At 42.2% G+C, this 21,827-nt stretch overlaps 1 protein-coding gene across 1 annotated transcript in view; it reads left to right on the top strand.

Moving 5' to 3' along the window:
• Positions 1 to 21,827, top strand: part of ANGPT4 (angiopoietin 4) — a 63,966-nt gene that overhangs the window by 18,428 nt on the left and 23,711 nt on the right. The window contains exon 2 of the mRNA XM_072631692.1: positions 21,549 to 21,704. Within this exon, the coding sequence (XP_072487793.1) occupies positions 21,549 to 21,704 (156 nt within the window). The remainder of the gene's footprint in view (positions 1 to 21,548; positions 21,705 to 21,827) is intronic.

Raw genomic sequence — 21,827 nt, 5'->3', positions numbered from 1 at the left:
TGAATCAGGGTTGGAAGGAGTCATTTTACAGGAGGATGAAATTAAGACCTAGAAAGGAAAACTGGCTTACCCAGAGTCACACATGAGTTAGTGGCAAAACCACACCTAAAACCCAGGGCTCTGGACTCTCCAGTCCAGTGTTCTTTTCACTGTATTAATCATTACTACATTCTCCATGACTAAGCCAATAGCAGGCTAGGGAAATGGGCTCTTTGTGGCCTTCAGGATAATATCCAGATGCTTCAGCCTGACATTCAAGGCCCTCTACAGTCTGATCCTTAACCTACTTTTCTTGACTTCATTTCCTATGATTTCCCAAGACTGGCCCTCTCCCACAAGTACATCATGGTCTTTCCCTCAGAATCCCTTTTTTCCTTCAAAACTCAATTCGAGCATTCCCTCCTACAAGAAATCTTTCCTGATCTTCAATCAGCTACCACAGTTCTCCCTCCTAAAACTACCTTATTTAAGCTTTGATGGCTTAAAACTGCATTGAGACTTTGGGGACACACTTTATTCTGTTTCTATTTATACCTGTACTTGCTATTTCCCATCTTAGAATATAATCTCTTCAAGATCTGGGACTATTTCACTTTTATCTTTTTAAGCTCAGTACCTGGTACAGAGTAGGAGCTTAATAAATGCTTATTCATTAATCAGTTGATTGATCACCTCCGTATCTTTACACATACCATTCCCCTGTCCTGGAATATCACTCTCACCTCCTCCAAATACCTTCATCTATCATAGATCAACTGTAGAGAATAGATTAAAAATTGTTCTCATTGTTCAAGGCCTTGTTTAAATGTCAGCTCTTCCAGGAATTTCTCCCCAGTCCTTCCCCACTGCCTCTAGCCCATAATGATCTGGGAACTAGATTTACGTGTACAGTCTGAGCCATGCTATCTGGTCCCTCACCCAGTAAAGCTTTGCATACACTGTTTCACATAAAGGCAGAAGAATGTTGGCAGCTAGAAACGACAAGCTTACAATGATTAGAACATATACCTGAATGTTAGCACTGGAAAGACAATGGAATGTAGGATGTAAGAAATGGACCAGACCTGAGAGCACAGTGTGATCTAATGGAAAGAGCAGGTGAAGTTAAGGAAGCTGGGTTGGAACTCTAATCCGGTCACTTATAGTATAACATGTATTACTCTGGACAATTAACTTAACCTCCCAGGCCTTACCTCATCTATCAAGGGAGAAATCTGGGATAGACAATGTCTAGCTCTAAACCTGGGATCACTTTACAGGCTTTACCTCCGGAGAGGTAAGTGGCACTGTTAGTGGCAGACTTCAGACTAGAGGGCAAAGACCCAGTCTCCCCCACACCCTAACAGATGTTGAAGACATGACAAGTGAGTGATCCCTTTTTGGCTTACTGAGCAAAAGATCCTACCCCACCTCCATCCCCAAGCTGTACTTGTAATATGCCCAGAATCCCAGATGCCAGAGCTCCCTGGCCCTGGGACTTTCCTTATAATTGCTGCCCCAGAACACAGAGGGCAGGGTTTCCAGGAAGCAGGTGCCCTGACCCTGAGTGGACTGGATCTCAGTAGCCTTCTAGACTCTAAATTTAATCAGATATTTCAGAAGTAGAAGAGACCTCAAAGATTATGTAATCCAAACCTCTCATTTTACAGATGTGAAGACTGAGTCCCAAAGAAAAAAAGTGATTTACCAAAGGTCACACAGCTTGTGTGACTCCAGACTCAGCATCTCTTACATTCCACTTAACTATCTTTCTTTGGTCATTCCCCTGCCCTAAAATTCACCTTCCAGCCTCCTCATTTTTGCCTATCTGCCTTTGTCTGTTTTGAAGTTCCACTAGAAGAGCACCTCCTCCAGGAAGCCCTCCTTGCTTCTCATACCTTCAAAGAACTCTCCCTTCTCAGATACATACCTTGGAGCTGGACTTTGAAGGACAAATGGGATTTTGATAGGAAGAGGCAAGGAAGGAGGAGGGTGACCCAGATCAGGGAAGTAGCTTGAGCAAGGGCAAGGGGGTAAGGAAGAACATGAAATGTATAAGGCTCCTCCTTCCCCTCCTGGACCACTTACCTACTAGATGTTTTTAGCTTCCATTATGCTACTCTATTCTCCCTGCTACAGTCTTGACGTTGGTCTAGGACAGTTAAATAGGTCTCTTCTGCAATCAGCTAGCCCTCATCTTTGGGAGGCCAGCCCCCAGGCAGAGTGTCCAAGGGCTCTTATAGGGCAGCTGTACTCTTTCCAGCACCCTCTGGGGAGGCTGGGATTGAAGCCAGGTAAGAGGTCCCTGGGAAGGGGAAAGGCTAGGGAGAAACTTTCTTCCCTTCCACCCTCACTTCTGCAATATTGCTCTCAGCTGAAACTGAGGCTGAGTTCAACCCTATCCCATGTAACTTCATCCTGTTCAGAAGCTGGGGTGGTGGCCAAGGAGTGGTTACCTCACACCCCCCAGCTCTCCCTGAATTCTGCCAGATTCCATTAGCTCAGAAAGAACAGGACATTCTTCTACAGTGCCAAGCTCCCACCACCCACCCACATCATCCTGTCTTTGGCAGGTGACTCTTTCCCCTGAGAGTAGCCTTTACTACCCCCAAGATCTTGGGGTTCTTCTTTAGATCTACGGTTTCTATTTCCCATCCCTCTCCTTGGAGTAATCCATGGGCCAGATGGCAACTCTTGCTCATGCCAGTCCAAAAGAGATATATGTGATCTCCACAGAAGGTTTGACCACAATGGAGACTGTACTGGTGAAGAACTATGGATACAATGGACAGCCATTGCAGATTTCTGCCTTATCCACCTTAAGAGATAATTAAAGTGCCTCACATTCCTACAGTGCTTTATGGTTTATAAAACTTCATGGCATTCCTGAAAATTAGGAAGCATAATAAATATAGTCCTCATTTGCTAGTGAAAAAACTGAGGTGCAGAGAGATGATCTCCAACTTGGATTAGTGCCGGGATGTGGGTGTTCTGCATCCCAGTCTAGGGTTCTTCTATAGATTCATTGATTTAGAGCTAGAAAGGACTTCAGAATCCCTCAAGTCCAACTTTCTTATTTTACAGATGAGAAAACTGAGGCACAGACTGACTTATCCAGGGGCATACAGCTAATAGGTATCTGAGGAAGGATTCAATGTCCACAGTATCACACTACCTCAACGATAGACTTTGCTTAGGGAATCTTCAGCTCTGGTTACAACTTTCCTAGATCCTATGGCCAGGTTGCCCTCAACACAAGATCTTCTCTGGATGTCTCCCCAAGAAATGGTCATTCTCTTTCCATATCTATTTCTTTTTTATAAATTGATTTATTTTTAGTTTTCAACATTCGCTTCCATAAGTTTTAAATTTTCTCCCCCTCCTTCCCTTTCCCCCTTCCCCAGATAGTGTGTAATCTGATATAGGCTCTACATATACATTCTTCTTAAACATATTCTCACACTATTGTATATATTCACATATATTCACGTTGTATAGAAGAATTAGAATGAATGGGAGGAACTATGAGAAAGAAAAAAACAAAGCAAAACAAAAAAGAGAAAACAGTCTGTTTCGATCTGCATTCAGACACCATATTTCTTTCTCTGGATATGAATAACATTTTCCATCATGAGTCTTTTGGGGTTGTTTTAGGTCCTTGCACTGTTGAGAAGAGCTAAATCTATCAAAGTCAGTCCTCGAACACTGTGACTGTTACTGCGTACAGTGTTCTCCTGGTTCTGCTCACTTCATTCAGCATCACTCCATATAAGTCTTTCCAGGTTTTTCTCATATCTTCCTGCTCATCATGTCTTATAGCACAATAGTATTCCATTGCATTCATATGCCATAACTTGTTCGACCATTCCCCAATTGATAAGCATTCCCTCCATTTCCAGTTCTTGGCCACCACAAAAAGAGCTGCTATAAATATTTTTGTACATGTGGGTCCTTTTCCCATTTTTATGATGTCTTTGGGATACAGCCCTAGAAGTGGTATTGCTGGGTCAAAGGGTATGCACATTTTTATAGCCTTTGGGCATTCCAGATCTATTTCTAAACAGGTCTAGGTTGAATTTCAGTCACTTCGTTCTGTTCATGCTCCAGCCTAAATGGATTCCATGATGTCCCTCCTATATGCCCCAACTTTCAAGCATCAGAGTCTTTCATCAGTCTATTTTCTCTGCCTAGAATGCCCTCACTCCCAGCCTGCCACTGCTGAAATCCTACTGGTGCTTTAAAGCCCAACTCAAATTCAGCCTCTTCCATGAAGCATTCCCTGATGCCTCTCATTGGTAATAAACTTCCCCACTCAGACCTTACATAGCCTAGTTATACACTTAATATGTATTATATATTACAACTAGCTGCCTATTTTCTCCTCTGCCTCCAAGCTCTATGAAAGCACAAAGTTAGGATGTCCAAAACAGCATGGTGTAATAGAGTAATTGGATTTGAAAATTAAATCTCAGCTCTCAAGCTTGTAGTTGCATCCTAACCATCCTTGGCCTGCTTGAGCTTGGTTTCCTATAAAATGAGAATAATTTTTGCACTATGTCCCCGGCTGCTTGTGAGAGACATGAACTACTCCTTACCTAGCCAGGATAGGCAACTTTTCGGATGTAGTCCCAGTTGATTCTCACTTTTGTTGTTGTTCAGGTGTTTCAAATTCTTTGTGACCCCATTTAGGGTTTTCTTGGCAAAGATACTGGAGTGGTTTGCCATTTCCTTTCCCAGCTCATTTTACAGATGAGGAAACTGAGACAAACAGGGTTAAGTGACTTGTCCAAGGTCACACAGCTAGTAAATGTCTGAGGCTGGATTTGAGAACTCAGGGTTGATTACCAGGCCCAGAGCTCTGTCCACTGCACCACTCAGCTACCCTAATTCTCTCTAGCCTGTCCTTATTCCATCCACTATGCTGGGCCACCCCAGCTTTGAGGGTTTTGTCCCTTCGGAAAGATCCATTAAACACAGGGGGAAATGGTTCATGTTCTCCCTGACTGGCAATTTTCCTTTCTACCCCACTCCTACCCCTGAGACATACACACCCTCCCCATGGTTAGGACAGCTCCTTCCCAGAAAGTGTTTGGAGGAATTACTGGGGCTATGCTTTTTAATGATATGGAGAAGTAAATTGAGACTGAGAGTTTACTTGGAAGAAATAAATTAGCCTATTTAGAAGTGATTTTAAGATTCTGGATGAGGGAAGGAGAGTCTTCATCCAAACCTCCTGGAAGAAGATGGAAAGCCCTTAGGGAGAGGTCTTTAAAGAGGCCAAAATCTGGCCCTCAAAGAGAAGGAGGTTTTCCACGATGGGCCTCAGGGGTGATATTTATTAAAGTAGTTATTGTGGTTATTATACTATTCCAAATTCTCTCCCTCCCTCCACCCTTCCCCCACCCATTGAGAAGGCAAGAAATTACTGTTATTATTATGATAGAGGCAATGTGGCAATAGTAGAAAGAGCTATGGACCGGGGTTCAAATCCCAGCTCCAACCCTTAGTAACTATGTGACCCTAAGTGAGTTAATTAACCTGAGTCTCATTTTCTTTACCTTTAAAATAGAGATAACATCACCTGCATTCTTGATTACACAGGCAGTTGTGAGAAAAGTGCTTTGTAAACCTTAATGTAAATAGTGTGATGTAGTAGAAGGAGTAATAGATTTGGTATCAGAAGATCTCCGTTCAGATTCTGGCTCTCAGTCACAGCACTTGGCACATAGTAGGTGTCTAATCAATGTTTGCTAACTGACTGACTGAATGACTTACTACTCACTACCTTAAGCAACTGTCTTCTACTAATCTGTGACTCAGTTTCTTCATCTACAAAGTGAGGGCGTTGGACTAGCTGCTGCCCAAAGGCCCTTCTCCCTCTGGCTTTGTATAAACTAACTTGAAAAATGAGTTATGTGCACAACCAAACCCAATGCAACCAAAATCCGGAGGGATGTAGTAAATTGGGAAAAAATTTTTACAGCTAAGCTCGGGGATAAAGGCCTCATTTCTAGAATATATAGAGAACTGACCCAAATGTATAATCATACAAGTCATTCCCCAATTGATAAATGGTCAAAGGATATGAACAGGCAATTTTCAGAGGAAGAAATTAAAGCTATCTATAATCATATGAAAAAATGCTCTAAATCACTATTGGTTAGAGAGATGCAAATCAAAACAACTCTGAGGTACCACATCACACCTATAAGATTGGCAAACATGACAGAACAAGAAAATGATAAATGCTGGAGAGGATGTGGGAGAGTTGGAACACTAATTCATTGTTGGTGGAGCTGTGAGCGCATCCAACCATTCTGGAGAGCAATTTGGAACTATGCCCAAAGGGCTACAAAAATGTGCATACCCTTTGACCCAGCAATATCGCTACTAGGACTATATCCCCAAGAGATCATAAAAATGGGAAAGGGTCCCACATGTACAAAAATATTTATAGCAGCACTCTATGTAGTTGCCAAAAACTGGAAGTCAAGGGGATGTCCATCAATTGGGGAATGGCTGAATAAATTATGGTATATGAATGTAATGGAGTACTATTGTGCCATAAGAAATGATGAACAAGAAGACTTCAGAGAGGCCTGGAAGGACTTATATGACCTGATGCTGAGTGAAAGGAGCAGAACCAGGAGAACTTTATGCACAGCAACAACCACAGTGTGTGAGAGTTTTTTCTGGTAGACTTAGATTTTTGTAATAACACAAGAACTTCTGAAAAAAAAAAAAAAAATCCCAATGGTGGACCTCAAGGCAAAAAGCCTTCCACACTCAGAGAGAGAAATATGGAAGTCACTCACATAATGTAGCAGATCATGTTTGTGTATGTGTATCTGTTTGTGTATCATGTTCTGATTTGTTATACGGATTCTTTCATTTATCTTAGTCTGACTACATAGCATGACGATAGTGAAAATATACTCAATAGGAAAGTATATGTAGAATCTATACAGAATTGTATGCAGTCGTGGGGAGGGAGGGAGGTAGTGGGGGGTGGGTGGGGAGGGATAAAATCGCAATTGTATGGCAGTGATTGTTAAACATTAAAAAAAATAAAAAAATTAATAAAAAAATAAAATAAAATTAAAAAAAAAAATAAAAATAAAAAAAAAAAAAAAAAAAAAAAGAAAAATGAGTTATGGAAATATGAACTTTAAAGCTCCTCCAGAGAGTCTCTCAGAGTGTTATACACATAGTTATAAATGATTCTGGTCTGAATTGAATTCCCAGGCAGTATATCTTTCATAATTCTCAGCTCCTGTTCATATCCAGACCCCTTCTTATATATGAATGATGTGGTGGGGTTTTTTTTAATAGTAAAGCTCTATCCAAATGTTTGGCATGACTAGTATTATATTCTAAGGCCCAAAGATGAACCCTGTCACCCAGGCAGTTATAGATTGGTGGATGCCACACCCAAGGCAGGCTCCATAAAAAAAATCACAGGGACAAAGGATTCAAGGCTTTTTTATCTGACTCCTACAACTGCTGCCTCTACTGTTTTCAAATGAAACCTGGAACTCCCTCCTCCCTACTTTGCTATTCCATCAATAAAACTGCCGCTGTTTCCAAATCTATAAAAGAGAAATAAAAATAATAAAAGGATCCTAGAACATAAAATATCTGAGCTTGAAAGGGTTCATGGAATATAGAGCAAAGAATATCATAAATAGAAGAGATCTTGCCAGTCATCTATATTTATGGACTCCAAATTTTTTAAATCATGTACTCATCAGTAAAAGAATGTTGAGGATGTACATTGTTGCTGGAGTTGTGAACTAATTGAACCATTCTGGAGAGCAATTTGGAACTATGCCCAAAGGGCTCTAAAATGGTACATATCCTTTGACTCAGAAATACCATTACTTGATCTGTTTCCCAAAGCAATCAAGGAAAAAAGGAAAAAAACCCTACATATATAAAATATTTATAGCAGCTCTTTTTGTGGTGGCAAAGAATTGGAAATTGAGCAGATGCCCATCAGTTGGGGAATGACTGAACAAGTTGTAGTATATGATTGTGATGGAATATTATTGTGCTCTAAGAAATGACAAGCAGGGAATTTCAGAAAAACCTGAAAAGACTTACATGAACTGATGCAAAGTGAAGAAGAACCAGGAGAAGATTGTATGCAGTAACAGCAATATTATGCAATGGTCACTGTGAATGACTTGGTTATTCTCTGCAATACAATCATCCAAGACAATTCTGAAGGATTTATGATAAATGATGGTGTCCACACACAAATTGAGGTATATTTTTTTTGCTTTATTTGTCGTTTCTTTTGCAACATGATTAAGAGGAAATATGTTTTGTATGATTTCACATGTATAATTGATATCACATTTCTTGCCTTTTCAATGGGTGGGAGGGAGGAATAGAATTTAGAACTCAATTTTTTTTCAAAAATGAACATTAAAAATAATTTTTTAAAAATATCGACACGTACTCTCAATATATGCAGATTTACTTATTTTTAATTATATACATATACTACTGTTCTAATAATTATGTACATTATAAAAGTACCCAAAAATTGACATTCAAAAATGTCAATGATGAGACCAAGACAAAATAATATTGGATCCTAGAGGTATTAGGGAGTCACTGGAGTTTACTGAGTAGTGGAGTAGCATACTCAGACCTGTGTCTTAGGGGAATCACTTCTGAGGCTGTGTGAAGAACTGATTGGAGAAGAAGAGATGAGGCAGAGAGAACAATTAGGCGCCTATTGCAATAGTCTAGAATTCAGGGGTGGGGAACCTATCACCTCAAGGCCACACTTGGCCCCCTAGTCCTCAACTACAGACCTTTGAATTTGGATTCCATCAAAGGGCCAAACTTGAGGACCTAGATGGCCACATGTGACCTCGAGGCCGCAAGTTTCCCATCCCTTGTAGATAAAAGGTGATGAGAAGTTGAACTTAGGTGGCAGCCATGTGAGTAAGGACATTTGTGAGAAGTTGTGGAAGTAAAAATTACAAGATTTGGCAACTGCTTGTATGTGTGAGGTAAGTAAGACTGGAGAATGGAAGACAATGCCAAGGTTGAGAACCCAAAAAGTCTAGAAGGATGGTGGTTTTCTTGAGAGAAATAGGGATGTTTGGAAGAGAAGTGGATGGAGGTGGGGAGGGGGAAGGGAATAGTGTAATGAAGTCTGCAATGAAGACCACAACCCATCAATGCCTGCTCATCCTGCATGACTCACTGTGTCCCATCCAAAATTAAAATAGGAAAATGGGTCTCCTACTCCCCACCCAGTACCCCTGAGCACAGAACAGGCCCTCCTGGGGGTACCTGCCATGGCCAGGAGGTGATAGGGAAGTGGGAGATAGCTTTGTTGGGGGAGGAGCTGGGGAAGGGGGTGAAGGAAAGGAAAAGATTTTCCCATAGTAGCAATGCAACTGCTGCTATAGATGTCTAGGGAATCAAGCTATTTAATAGCTTTTGAGCGGCCAAAGCCAAGTCCAGAATGGGGGAGCTTGGGATCTTGCACAGTGAGGGCATGTTGTTGGAGGAGATGGGTAGGTGTTGTTGCATTGGAGACATAATGGGCTATTTTGGGGAGGGGAAGCCATCTTCCCACCATCTAATTGGTTGATCACAAGCCCATTTGGATCACGAGGCCACATTCCCCACTTTGAAAACCACTGATCTAGAGCATACCAAGTATGGAATTCTTCACACAAAGGCCATTTCGTAAATATCTGTCAAATGAAGAAATTTAGATCGAATCTTCCCCTCCCCCCAACTCATTTTACAGCTAAAGTCTGTGCCCTGCCCAACTAATTAACTTATTGATTAGTTGAGATGCAGGAATCCTTTGCTTTCAGCAGTGGAGACCAATTGGTTAAGGTCTCTCTCTAATCTGACGCTCTCCATTCTGTTCCTGTTGCAAGCTCCACTCAGGGTTTTGGGTCCAACTAGAATGAATTTCTCCCAGAGATGAAAATAGCCAGATGGAAAGCCTGGTGCTCCTGGCCCCTTGTGCTCCTTCAATTTAGATAAAATAAGAAAAACAAGTCCAGCACATTTCCAATTGGGGCAGGGGGCAAGACTGAGGTCTTAGTCCTTGGCCTGGAGGGTCTGGGAATCCTTAGGCCCAGCCTTCCCTCTAAATAAATATCATAGGGTCTAAATCTGGAAAGAGTCCTTGAGATTGTCCAGTTCAATGTCGTCATTTAACAGCGAAAGAAACTGAGGCCCAGAAAGGCGCAGATAAGATGCACTCTAATGAAGTGGAAAGATCACTGGATTTAGAGTCAGAGACCCTGAATTTGAATCCCAGCTCTGCTACCTGTGTGACCTTAGACAATTAACTTCTCTGGGGCCTAAGTTTTCACCTGTTTAAAATAAGGAGGATTGGAACAGATATGGGACTAGATACTGGAGTTTTCTTGGCATAGATACTGGAGTAGATTGCCATTTCCTTCTGCAGCTCATTTTTTACAGATGAAGAAACTGAGGCAAACAGGGTTGAATGACTTGCCCAGGGTCACACAGCTAGTAAGTGTCAGAGGCTTGATTTGAACCTAAGTCCTCCTAACTCTAGGCCCTGCAATCTGTCCACTGCAACAGCTAGCTGCCCTAGATACTAGTCTAAGAGTCAAAATCTAGGTTTCCTAGATCCCATATTGCTAATAGCTAACTGTGCAATCCTGGGCAATTCACTTATCATCCCTGCATTTCTACTTCCTCCCCTATAATATGAGGGGACTGGCCCAGGGGAGCCCTAAGGTTCTCTCCCCTCCACAATTCCAGCTATAAATTAGGATGATTCTATCATGCTAGCCCTAGCTTCTGGTTTGAGCTTTGCTACTAATTACCTTTGTGGCCTTGGACACACTTTTGGCCTAAGTGAACACACCTGGAAAATGGCTAGCTAAGGGGTCCCCTTCTGACCTCTGCGAAAAAAAAAGACAAGTGTCTAGGAAAGTACTGGAGATCTCTTAAACTAAGAAATCCTAAGGCAACAGATTTTCATTCTGAGTTCCAACATCCAGCACAGTCCTTCCCCACCCAAAGTAAGGATTTGCATATCTCCTGAGAAGGAAGTATTAACATTACTTTCACCTTTGCTTCCCTGTTAATTGTCCAGTCTTTACTAGAGGATGGAGGGACATAATCTACTATCTACTACTCTCCCCATTGCTATGGGCTCTTACATCTATCTGGTCCCATCTGGTGTTATAGGGGAGAACTGGGAGTCCCCTTCTCCTAAACTCAGGGGAATTGTGAAGCCCTAATGAGATAATATGTATAAGGCACTTTGCAAACCTTCAAACGCACATAAATGCCAGTTAATATTAATGTTGTTATCCCCTAGTCACCAGGTCTCCACTCTGGTGATGACTTCATTCCCCAAGACTTCTATTGCTGAGCTCAAGCCATGTTTATAGCCCAATAAAGGGGGTTTGCTGGGAAATGTTTAACCAAGGGGCAGGCATGTATGCACTCATACTTTTAAGTTTAATCTGCATTATTAGCACTTTCTTAAGTCTTGATGGTCAACAGAACAATAAACCAATCCTGGATTTGTAGGAGATTGCAGCTATTTGGTGGGAAATGCTCACACTGAAAGTTTAACAATGAACTCTCTGAAAGCTGGTTAGAGCTGGTTCCATCACATCCCTGCCTGGACAGCTCTGGACAGTGGGAAGCTGGGAGGAAGATGGTCCCTGCTTTCACATCTGGGTGTTAAGGAACCCAGTAGGAGCTGAGCTAAACCAAACTGGTACAGTAATAAATGGGACCAAGGTGTGAAAGAATGCATCTCTTGTGGTCAGACAGAATTGACATCAATAGCAGCATCAGGATGCTTCTGGCTTCAGACAGAGGTGTACAGGATCATAGAGACAGAGCCAGAAGGGACTTCAAAGGCCACCTAGATCGACCCCAACTGTCCCTCATTTTACAGGTGAGAAAACTCACTTTCTCAAGGTCACACGGGTAATAAGAGTCAGAAGTGGGAGATGTGGGATTTGGACCCAGATCCTCTGAAGCCAAAGCCAGTGAACTTTCCACTGTACCACAGCTACTTGCCTAGACTTAAGTTCTTCTCTGCAGGTAGGAATGACTGAAAGTAGAGAAGGTAGCAATGGCTTCCCATTCTCCCTGCTTTTCATTTATTGAAACTTCACTGAGATTAGGAAGCAAATAGACCTTAAGCACACACACACACACAGACACAGACACACAGACACACAGACACACACACACACACACACAATTTAAAATGGGGATTTTGAATGGGGGGAGATAAGAAAGCCTCCTAAAAAGGTGCCTCAGATCTTATCATTCTTGGCTAACTCCTTCCAGGAAGGAAAGGCTCTTATCCTGCAGTCTGACCAGCTAGTATAAAATGTAGCAACTCTAGTCCCTGCTTAGGAGGGAAGTTACAATTACTGAACTATTCTCTCAGGTCTCCTGTTCCCCTGGGTTTGTTCTGGGTTTTGTTCTCTTGCTTTTTCTCCTACTCCAAGTCATAAGACCTTCTGCATTTTTTCTTCCCACTATGCTTTCATCTGTAAAATGAGAGCAGTAATAGCATATGGTTCACAAGGTTGTTGTGGGATCAAATTAGATAATAGAAGCAGTGTGGGAAAGAACCCAGAATTTGGAATGAGAGAACCTGAGTTTAAAGCTCAGCTCTGCTCCTCACTATCCATGTGACCTTGGACAACTCATTTAACCACTCTGTGTCTCAATTCCCCCATTAGAAAAGGAAGAGGTTGGATTAGGGGACCTTGGAGGTCCTTTCCCACCTCAGGTCTATATCTAAGATCCTTTATCATTTCAATTTCCCTAATGTTCATTCCCTTCCCTTCTGACAGTCTGGTAAAGGTTGAAAAATCCCTAAAGACGTTGGATGGTCTTGGTCCTAACTAGCCCCAGTTCTGGTACCCCTTTATCCTTGCCCCCTTTTTTCCTTTCTCTATTCTCTTACCTTTCTAGTCTCTATTTTCTACAGATTTCTCAATTTTTATGTTCTGTATCCTTTCTCTGGGGTCCCCAGGGGACCAGTTATAGAGTCACAGCTTTGGAACAAGGCAGTTCCCTCATCTCACAATCCTTACTGGGCTGGGATCAGAATTGGACTCAATCTTGGTTTCTTAGTTTTTGGTTTCCTCATGTGTCATCCTCATGAGGGGGTGAAACTAGATAGCTTCCAAGGTCCTTCAGCTCAAAATCAGTGATACTAGGCCATGCACCACTAACTCTCTCTGTGACTTTGGGCAAGTCATTTCCCCTTTGTGATGTATAAAAAGTTCAAGAGATTTCATTTCTAGGTAATTAATCATTTTGTTAATTATTAATGAAAGGATGGTCATTTGGCTATCTTCCATAAACCAAAGAGGATTATGGTGGCCTTTTGATGCTTATATGCCCTTGGAAGAGCAAGTGCTCCCAACAGAGACAATGAATTCAATTGGTTAACAAATAATGAAAGGTGGACCTATCCTAATGAGAGACTGGGGGACCATGACTTTTATTGTGTCACTCTTTCTCCCAGACCACCCTCAGCCCAACAATCTACACAAAGGGTCTATCTATTCCTGGTCTCCCCACACACCCCCCCCCCATCCCCAAATCTGAGTAGAACATAATGGACTTCCCCAGTTCGGTGGGATCTGAACAAGACTGGGGAGAAGGTTAAATCCAATCTCATTATCAGCCCCATTATGTAGGGGTTGATTTGACCTAGTAGAGAATGAGGGTACAGGAAGGGAAAAAATCCTGGATCTCCCCAATAGTAATTGGTTATCAATATAAGAGAGAAATAATCATTTCTCTTATCTCTTTGAACTCAGTTTTCTAGGCACCAAAATGAAGTTGATGCTTGCTAAACTCTCTTTCAGATCTAATAGCCAATGTTGAGGTAAAAAGGGCCCTTGTGTTCTAAGATCCTGTATGGCTCTGACGGTGTGTCCTAAGGAGTCTGTTGTCTCTAATATTCTACGTTCTAAGGTCTCTCTAGTTCTAAATATCTCTACTTCACATTCTCCCTTCCCCCTTATCTTACCCCACATATGACTGAGAACCCTCTTCCCTGATATTGTGGATCATTTCATTCACTCACAGGCTCTCACTGGCTGGTTATGTCCTTCTCCATTACTCTCATTAGTGACCCTATCTTGCTTCATCTTCCTTTTTCCATTCCCCATATAAAGACCCAGGGTTTGTTCTCTTGGTGATAGTGGTAGCTTCATGAGTTTCTGGGTCTGAGCCTCTCTCAACAAAACCCCTTTACTGTTTCGAAAGGAATTCACAAACCAGCTGGGGGTGAGTCCTGTGGCAAGGAAGGATGAAAGATCTGACCCTCCTGCTGCCCAGCTTGCCTCCTCATTCCCCAAATTAAAACGCGGCCCCAGAGAGGCCAAGCCCCAAATCTGGAGGAGATCCAGTGAGAAATGTTCAGAGGACTAAGGTCCCTTCCAGCTTCTAAATCCTATGATTTACTCCCATCCCAGGCTTAGAGCCTAGTGGCGCCCCTAAGAAACCTCAGTGTGTTTTGCATGGCAGCTGTGGTGTCCCCTCAAGGAATCCCCTGGGAGAAGGAACTCAAGACCAGTGTTTCTCAAACTGTCCTATAAGGAGCCCTGAAATACCCCAAGTTTATTTTTATTGAATCTTCTTTTGCTTGCTAATAAGCATTAAAAATAATTATTTTAGATAATTTTACTACTTTACTACTTTTGGTTCCACTAAAGTTTTGTTTAAACTGAAGGGTTCTACAAGTGTGGACAAATTTGAGAACCATTTCTTTGGACGAAGAGCAGTTCATTTTCCTGGGATAAATAAGGCTGCAAGAGAACTTGGCTCAGAGAACGGAATACAAAACACAAAATGTTAGACTGAGTAGGGACCTTCAAGAATAGATTGTTCATTGTGACCAACCTGAGAAACGACCCAGCCAGACTCCCTTGTTTTGCAAAGGAAAGGAAGTATGCAGGGGGAAAATGACTTGACCCAAATCACACAGTGGGTCAGTGATAGAGAGGAGATTAGAATACGTTTCTCCAGGCTGCCAAAACTAGACTCTCGCCATTGGATCACATCCCCTGTCCTTTCCAGAATAGTCTAGCCCTAAGCCCTTACAATTTTTATGTTGTCTCTCCCAATAAATTGTGAGCTCCTGGCAGGGACAGTCTTTTTACCTTTCCTTGCATCCAGACTTAGGAGACTGTCTGGCATATAGTAGGCGATTAATAAATGCTTACTGTCTAACTGACAAAGCAGAGGTGCGAGCTCTGAAATGCACAGGAAATAACACTTCAAGGGAAACAACATTACAAGTGACAAAGTGCTTCCCCAACTTCTTTCTCATTTGAACTTGACTACACCCATAGGAGGAGGGAAGCAGGGACTGAGACTCCCTTTTTACAGAGGAAGAAACTGAAGTTCAAAAAGTGACTAGTTCTATTAGATAGGGATTAGGTTATGACAGAAGCTATAGGGAGGATTCCTGTATAAGAAAGGAAGTTGAACTAGACAATGTCCTAGTTCTAAAATTTGGTAACTTAGCCAAGGTCATACAGTGTGTTATTGGAAGGACTAAAACCAGACCCAATGCAATAATGAGGTGAGGTTCCTCAAGATGACATCCAATTTGCTTCATAGAGACACTCATCTTCCCTGAGCCTCGGTTTTCCTATGAGTCAAAAGAGGAGCTTGAACCAGGTGGTTGTGGAAAGTCTTTCCAGCTCCGATAGTCTATGTCTAAGATAATAGAATCACTGAATTTGAGAGGTGGAAGGGACCTCACGGACCATCAAGTACAACCTTAAATCCAGACCATAACATGCCGAGAAGTGGTCCTTCAGTCTCTGCTCCAAGAGCCCCAAAGATGGGGAAATCCCCTCCTCTCCCAACTTGTTTCACTTTGGGATAGTGTGGTTTGTTAGAACATTTTCCTTACATCCAACCTAAGATTTGTCTCTTTCCAACTTCCTCCTCTTACGCCTGGTTCTACCCTCTGGGGCCAAACAGAAAAGTCTCACCACTCCCCCACACAACAGCCCTTCAAGTACTGGAACACAGCCGTCAATCTGGAGCGTTCTCAAGGATAAACTTCCTGGTTTCTTCAGCTAATCCTCGTATTACATGGACCACCCTGGTTACCTTCCTCTTTACATTCCCTTCCTTACCAATGTTGTTCTTAAACTGTGGTGCCCAGAACTCAACACAAGACTGCCAAAGAGGTCTGAGGGGAGCTGGTCCTGGCCTGCTTTATCACTTACATTTTATGTTTTAAGGGTCCTTCTAGCTCTGATATACTATGGAAAGCAGGGAAATTTTGGCTTTTGGTGTTGCCTCATATTCTTTTCCCCCCACTGCCAGCTTGATGGCACAGAAGAAGCCAATGGATCCTCTAGCTGTAGTTTGAAGGGAAGCCTGGATCCCAGATTGGCTTGAGGATGAGACAGGTCCCTCCTCCTCCAACTGGTGACCCCAGCTCCCTCCAAAGCCACTCTGACAGGTCTCTGTCTATTCTCCTGAGTTCCATTCACCAGCAGGGCTGAGGTTGGGTGGGAGGAAAGATGGAAGAATTGGGAGAGTATTATAGGTCTCTGGTCCTGCCCCTTTGGTGCCTGTGGTGTGGCAGCTGCAGTGGAGTGTGGAATGATGACTCCCAGCTGTGTGCATATGTTGGGGGGTGGGGTAGGGAGGAGGGAGGAGGGAGGAGAAGAGGCAGCCTTCCATTCTGTCCTTTTATCCTGTTCCCGAGGACAGCTGGTGACCTGCACTTGCAGCTGGGAGACAAGGCCAGCAGTCTCCTGTGGCAAATGATAAAAGCTATCCCCAGCCCTCCATCTCAAGGAAACTCTGCATCATGGCTGACTGGCTCCCTGTTCTATTCCTTTCTATTCTTAAGTAGAGATAGGGTTTCAGGTAGCTTTGCATTAGACAAGGGTCTTGGCACTATAATTCACATGGTGGAAAGAGCCCGGGAATTGGAGTTAGGAAGCCCAAGTCTGGGCCTGACTTCATAGCTACTGAGCTTGGATGGATCACACCAGCCATCACTCTCCAAACTGGTTTCCTCACCTGTACAATGACAGTAATAATACTTGCACTATTTATCTCAAGGACTAGTTGTGGGAAAATATTGTAGAAATCTGAAAGTTAGTTGGTTGCTAATTGCTGTTTTGTTGTTTGGATTTGAGTTTTTTCTTTCCTTTTTTTTTTTGGACTGAGACTGAGATTTCTTTGGTGTAGAAACTCCTAATGAAGGGACTTCTTCCACCAGCGACAGACCAGCATTGGCTCTGCGCCTTAGAGCTTTAGAGTTTCCTGGTGCACAGAGAGATTAAGTGACATGGGAGGATCATTCAGCCAGTATGTGGCAGAGGCAGAACCTAATCCCAGGTCTTCCTAGCACAGTGCCTGCCCCATAGTAGATGTTTAACAAATGCTTCTTGATTGGCTGATTGATTCCTGATGCTGAGACTTATTCTTCATCCGTGATGGCTTTCCTGAGTTGTTACTGTCATTATTCTAATAATCACAGACCCTTGACCTGCAGGTGGTACCACAGAAACATGATTCTGTGCACCAAAAACCTCTATCCCCAGCAGCACACCCAGACCTGCAGAGCCCAAAAGCAAGCATCCTGTTCTCCCAGAGACAGAGGGAACATGATAAGCTGTGTTCTCAACTACTGGCTGCAGCCCCTGTATGCAGGGGTGATGTTCTTCACAGGCTATAGTCCTGTCAATCCTTCTGCCTACTGGACCAGCACAGAGTAATGCCAGGATTCTATATGACCTCAACAACCTTAGGCCACCAGTATGGGAGTAAAGGGGGAAGGTGGTCCCTAGGGACATGGGGCAGCTACCGTTTAGAATCCTTAGAGGCCTTCAGTGTTCAATTTGGGTGCTATCTCCAAAGAGAAATCTGTCCTTGTCCTCCTAGAGCTCTCCCTCCTCTTCAAGTTATCATGTATGTACTTTCCTCCTTACATGTGTATATATGTATATGTGTATATATGTTCACATGTACATACATACATAAATATACCTAAACATATATACATATATGTAAGCTCCTAGAGGATCTTATTTTATATACACATGTATGTGTATACATAAACCTTAGAGGAGCTTATTATACATATACACATATACATATGTGTGTATATACACATATATGTGCATGTATAGCAAGCTCCTCGATGTGTATACATGTGTGAGTGTGTATATATACATATGTGTATATATGTGCATGTATAGTAAGCTCCTCTACAGTTTATGTTTGTCTTTGCATGCTCAGTGCCTTAGGCACACGGTAGGATCATGGAGTTAGCTCTAGAAGGCACCTCAGAGGTCATGTAGTTCAACTCCTTCATTTATAAGTAGCACTGCCTCAGTACTGTTAAGGACATTAAGATGCTGGAGATGGATGCCTATTGGTTTTCAGGTATGAGTCTCCCAACATTTCTCTCTTTCTTGATTCCATTGGGAATTGGCCCTAACCTGGGATGGAGGGAGTGGGGATGGTGTGATTCATAAGCCTGCTCTCCCAGCAGCTGAAGCCATGTGACAGCTGAAGGACAAAGTGCTGGCCCCAGAGTGGCCCACAGAAGCAGGAGAGAGGAGGAGAGACTCCATGACAAGAAGTGTATTTAGATACCAAGAGAGTGGAAGTTGCAGAGAGCAGTGTCAGGCATGAGAAATAGATTTACAGTTGTAGTATTTTGCCAAAGTGGTGCTATGATTGGGAGCTCAGAGATAAAGGAAAGAAAATGTGATTGATGTTTCTAGAACAACTTCCCAGAGCAAAGAATAAGAGAGAAAACATACTTCTCTCTTAGTACTGAAAAGTTGTTAGGTTGGGAGCACTCTAACTAGCTGGGATGGTATTAGAGGCAGAGTCTATGCCATCTTGCTTCTCCCCCCCACCCCAGTCAAATTCCTTCTTTTCTTTTATATTTTTATTTAATTGTTTTATAGCATTTTTTTCTTTCAAAATTTTCAGTTCCAAATTCTGTCCCTCCCTCTCATCCCCTCCCCATTCCACAAAGAAAGCAATATGAGATCAATTATATATGATATCATGCAAAACATTTCCGTGTTAGCCATATATTTTTTTAAAGCAAGAACAAGACAATGAGAAAATTTTACTTCAACTTGGCCTCAGAGTTTATTAGTTCTCTCTTTTGAGGTGGATAGCATTTTTTCAACATGAGTCCTTTGGAATTGTCTTATACTGATCAAAGTAGCCAAATCTTTCATGGATGATCATCATTGCAACATGTTACTGTGCACAATAGTCTCCTTTGCATCAATTCATATAGGTCTTGCTATGCTTCTCTGAAATCACCCCCCACTTCCACCCCTTGTCATTTCTTATAGCACAATAGTACTCCATCATAATCATATGCTACAACTAGTTCTGAAGGAAAACTTTAGGGGAACAGCTGAAGGAGAGACTGCAAAAAGAAAAAATGTCACATGAGGGGAGTGGCAAAGGGAGTGACAGGAAGCATTAACCTCATAGACATAAGGATTGAGAGAGTAATTAACTGTTCACTTGCACAACAGACCCCTACATCACTAAACTGAAGGCCAAGGAGGTTCAGTTGACTTGCCAAAGGCCCTCCTGGCACACTCAAAGTGAATGCACCTTGAAGGTCTGGGCTTAAGCCCCAGCAGTGCATCTAAGCCTAGAAATGGAGTATGGATCCTGCGTGGTTTCTTCCCATGGTCCAATTGAGCACTTTGTGACAGGATGGTGATAATTACATAAACAACACATCTAGAACTCAGCAATGAAGCAGGACAAAATTTATCACCCTATTCCTTCTCCCATTCTCTGTGGCTCCCCCACTGAGGCTCTCTCTAGAGGTGTGCCGAAGCTGGCTCAAAGTTATTCTAGAGAGCCAGTTGTTAAAATTTCAGAACATTTACACTTTAGAAATAAAAAATTCTACAAATCAGGGCTTGATTTATTCTTTTATTGATTGTCCAATTTCATAAAGTGACAGAAAAATATCAATAATACAGATTAAATTTAAAAGTGTCATGAACACCATTTTTGGGAGAGAGGCAAATGTTAAACATTTACCAGCACACCTTGGTTCTCCCCAGGTAGGTCCATCGGCTTATATTCTCTCCTCAGAAATTTTAACCTCGGTGTCCCCTGGGGCCCAGCCATTGTTTAGGCTCTCAAGCTTTGGGTAGCACTGCTCAAATAAATAACAACAGCAATTGTTCGTATTACATTTCTACAGCACTTTTCAGTCTGCAGAGTACTTTCTCTTTACATCAGCTCTATCAGCTAAGTAGTGCAGTAATTATTCTCCCCATTTTATAGATGAGGAAAGTGAGAGTGAGAAAAGTTGTTTTTGTCCACAATTGTTTAAGTTATTGTTTAGTTATTTCAGACTGTCTGTGACCCCATTTGGGGTTTTCCTTGGGAAAGACATGGGAGTGGTTTGGTGTTTCCTTCTCCAACTCATTGTACAAATGAGGAAACTGAGGCAGATAGTGTTAAATGACTTGCCCTGAGTCACAGAGCCAGTAAGTATCTGAGGCTGGATTTGAACTCAGATTTTCTTGATCCAGGCCAACAGTTCTATCCACTGAGCCACCTAGCTGCTTGTGCCCAGTTACATGACTGAACAAGTGATACAGCTGAGATTTAAACCCCACCTTGTCTCTAAGTTCTTCTTCTTTCCACTATAATTGTCTGCCTATCTTTAATAAATATAATAATGTCCTTAATTAATAAGATTATATTAATTAATATTGGATTAGTAATCATAATAATAAAGATTAATTAATAAGATGCATTTAAAATTAACCATTGTGCCTGTTTTGCCCTCAAACTCTTTTAACATGTGATACTCCCTTTCCTAAACTAGACTCTCCCTGGGAGCACAGACCATAAACTGAGAGTCCAAAGGTCTGCTCACAGGCAGATTTCAGAAAAACCTGCAAAGACTTAGATAAAATGATGCTGAGGGAAGTGAGCAGGACCAGGAGAACACTGTACACAGTAACAGCCACGTTGTGTGATGACTGACTTTGATAGACTTCACTCTTCTCAGAAATGCATTGTCTAAGACAATTCCAAAAGACTCTTGATGGAAAATGCTGTCCACCTCCAGAGAAAGAACTATGGAGTCTGAATGCAGATGAAAGCATACTATTTTCTCTTTTTTCTTTCTTGTGGTTTTTCCCTTTTGTTCTGATTCTTCTTTCACAACATGAATAGTGTGGAAATATATTTAATATGATTGTACATGTATGGTCTATATCGGATTGTATGCCATCTTGGGGAAGGGGGAGGGGAGGAAGAGGAGAAAAAAATTTGGAATTCAAAATCTTATAAAAGTGAATATTAAAAAAAAAAATGAAGGCATTATCCTAAAAACAACCATAACAAAAGAAACAAAAACAAAGGCCTGCTCACTCGTCCTTTGGATCAATTCTCCGGGACAAGATCCTTTTCTGCCTCCCCAGTGGGCAATCGCCAGTGGATGTATGCCAACAGCATGGCTGAAGCCAGACCTTTGCCATGACCCAGTCATTATGTTCTTTTCCTTTCAGCTGGAGAGTTACATCCAGATGAATATGAAGTCAGAGATGGTTCAGATCCAACAGAATGTGGTCCAGAACCAGACAGCTACCATGCTTGAGCTTGGCACCAACCTGCTCAACCAAACAGCCCAACAAACAAGGAAACTCACCAATGTGGAAGCCCAGGTATGGGACTTGAGCAAGGAGCACTGAGGGCAGAGATAAGAGACATGAAGACATCTTCAGAGGTGTGTCCAGTAGGAGATGAGGTAGAGGATGAGTATGGGGAGGAAGGGTGGGAGAGACTGG

This window comes from Notamacropus eugenii, chromosome 1, assembly GCF_028372415.1.
Source record: "Notamacropus eugenii isolate mMacEug1 chromosome 1, mMacEug1.pri_v2, whole genome shotgun sequence".
Taxonomy (NCBI): Eukaryota; Metazoa; Chordata; class Mammalia; order Diprotodontia; family Macropodidae; genus Notamacropus; species Notamacropus eugenii.
Note: the sequence above shows the minus strand (reverse complement) of the source record. Positions and strands in the feature narration are given on the sequence as shown.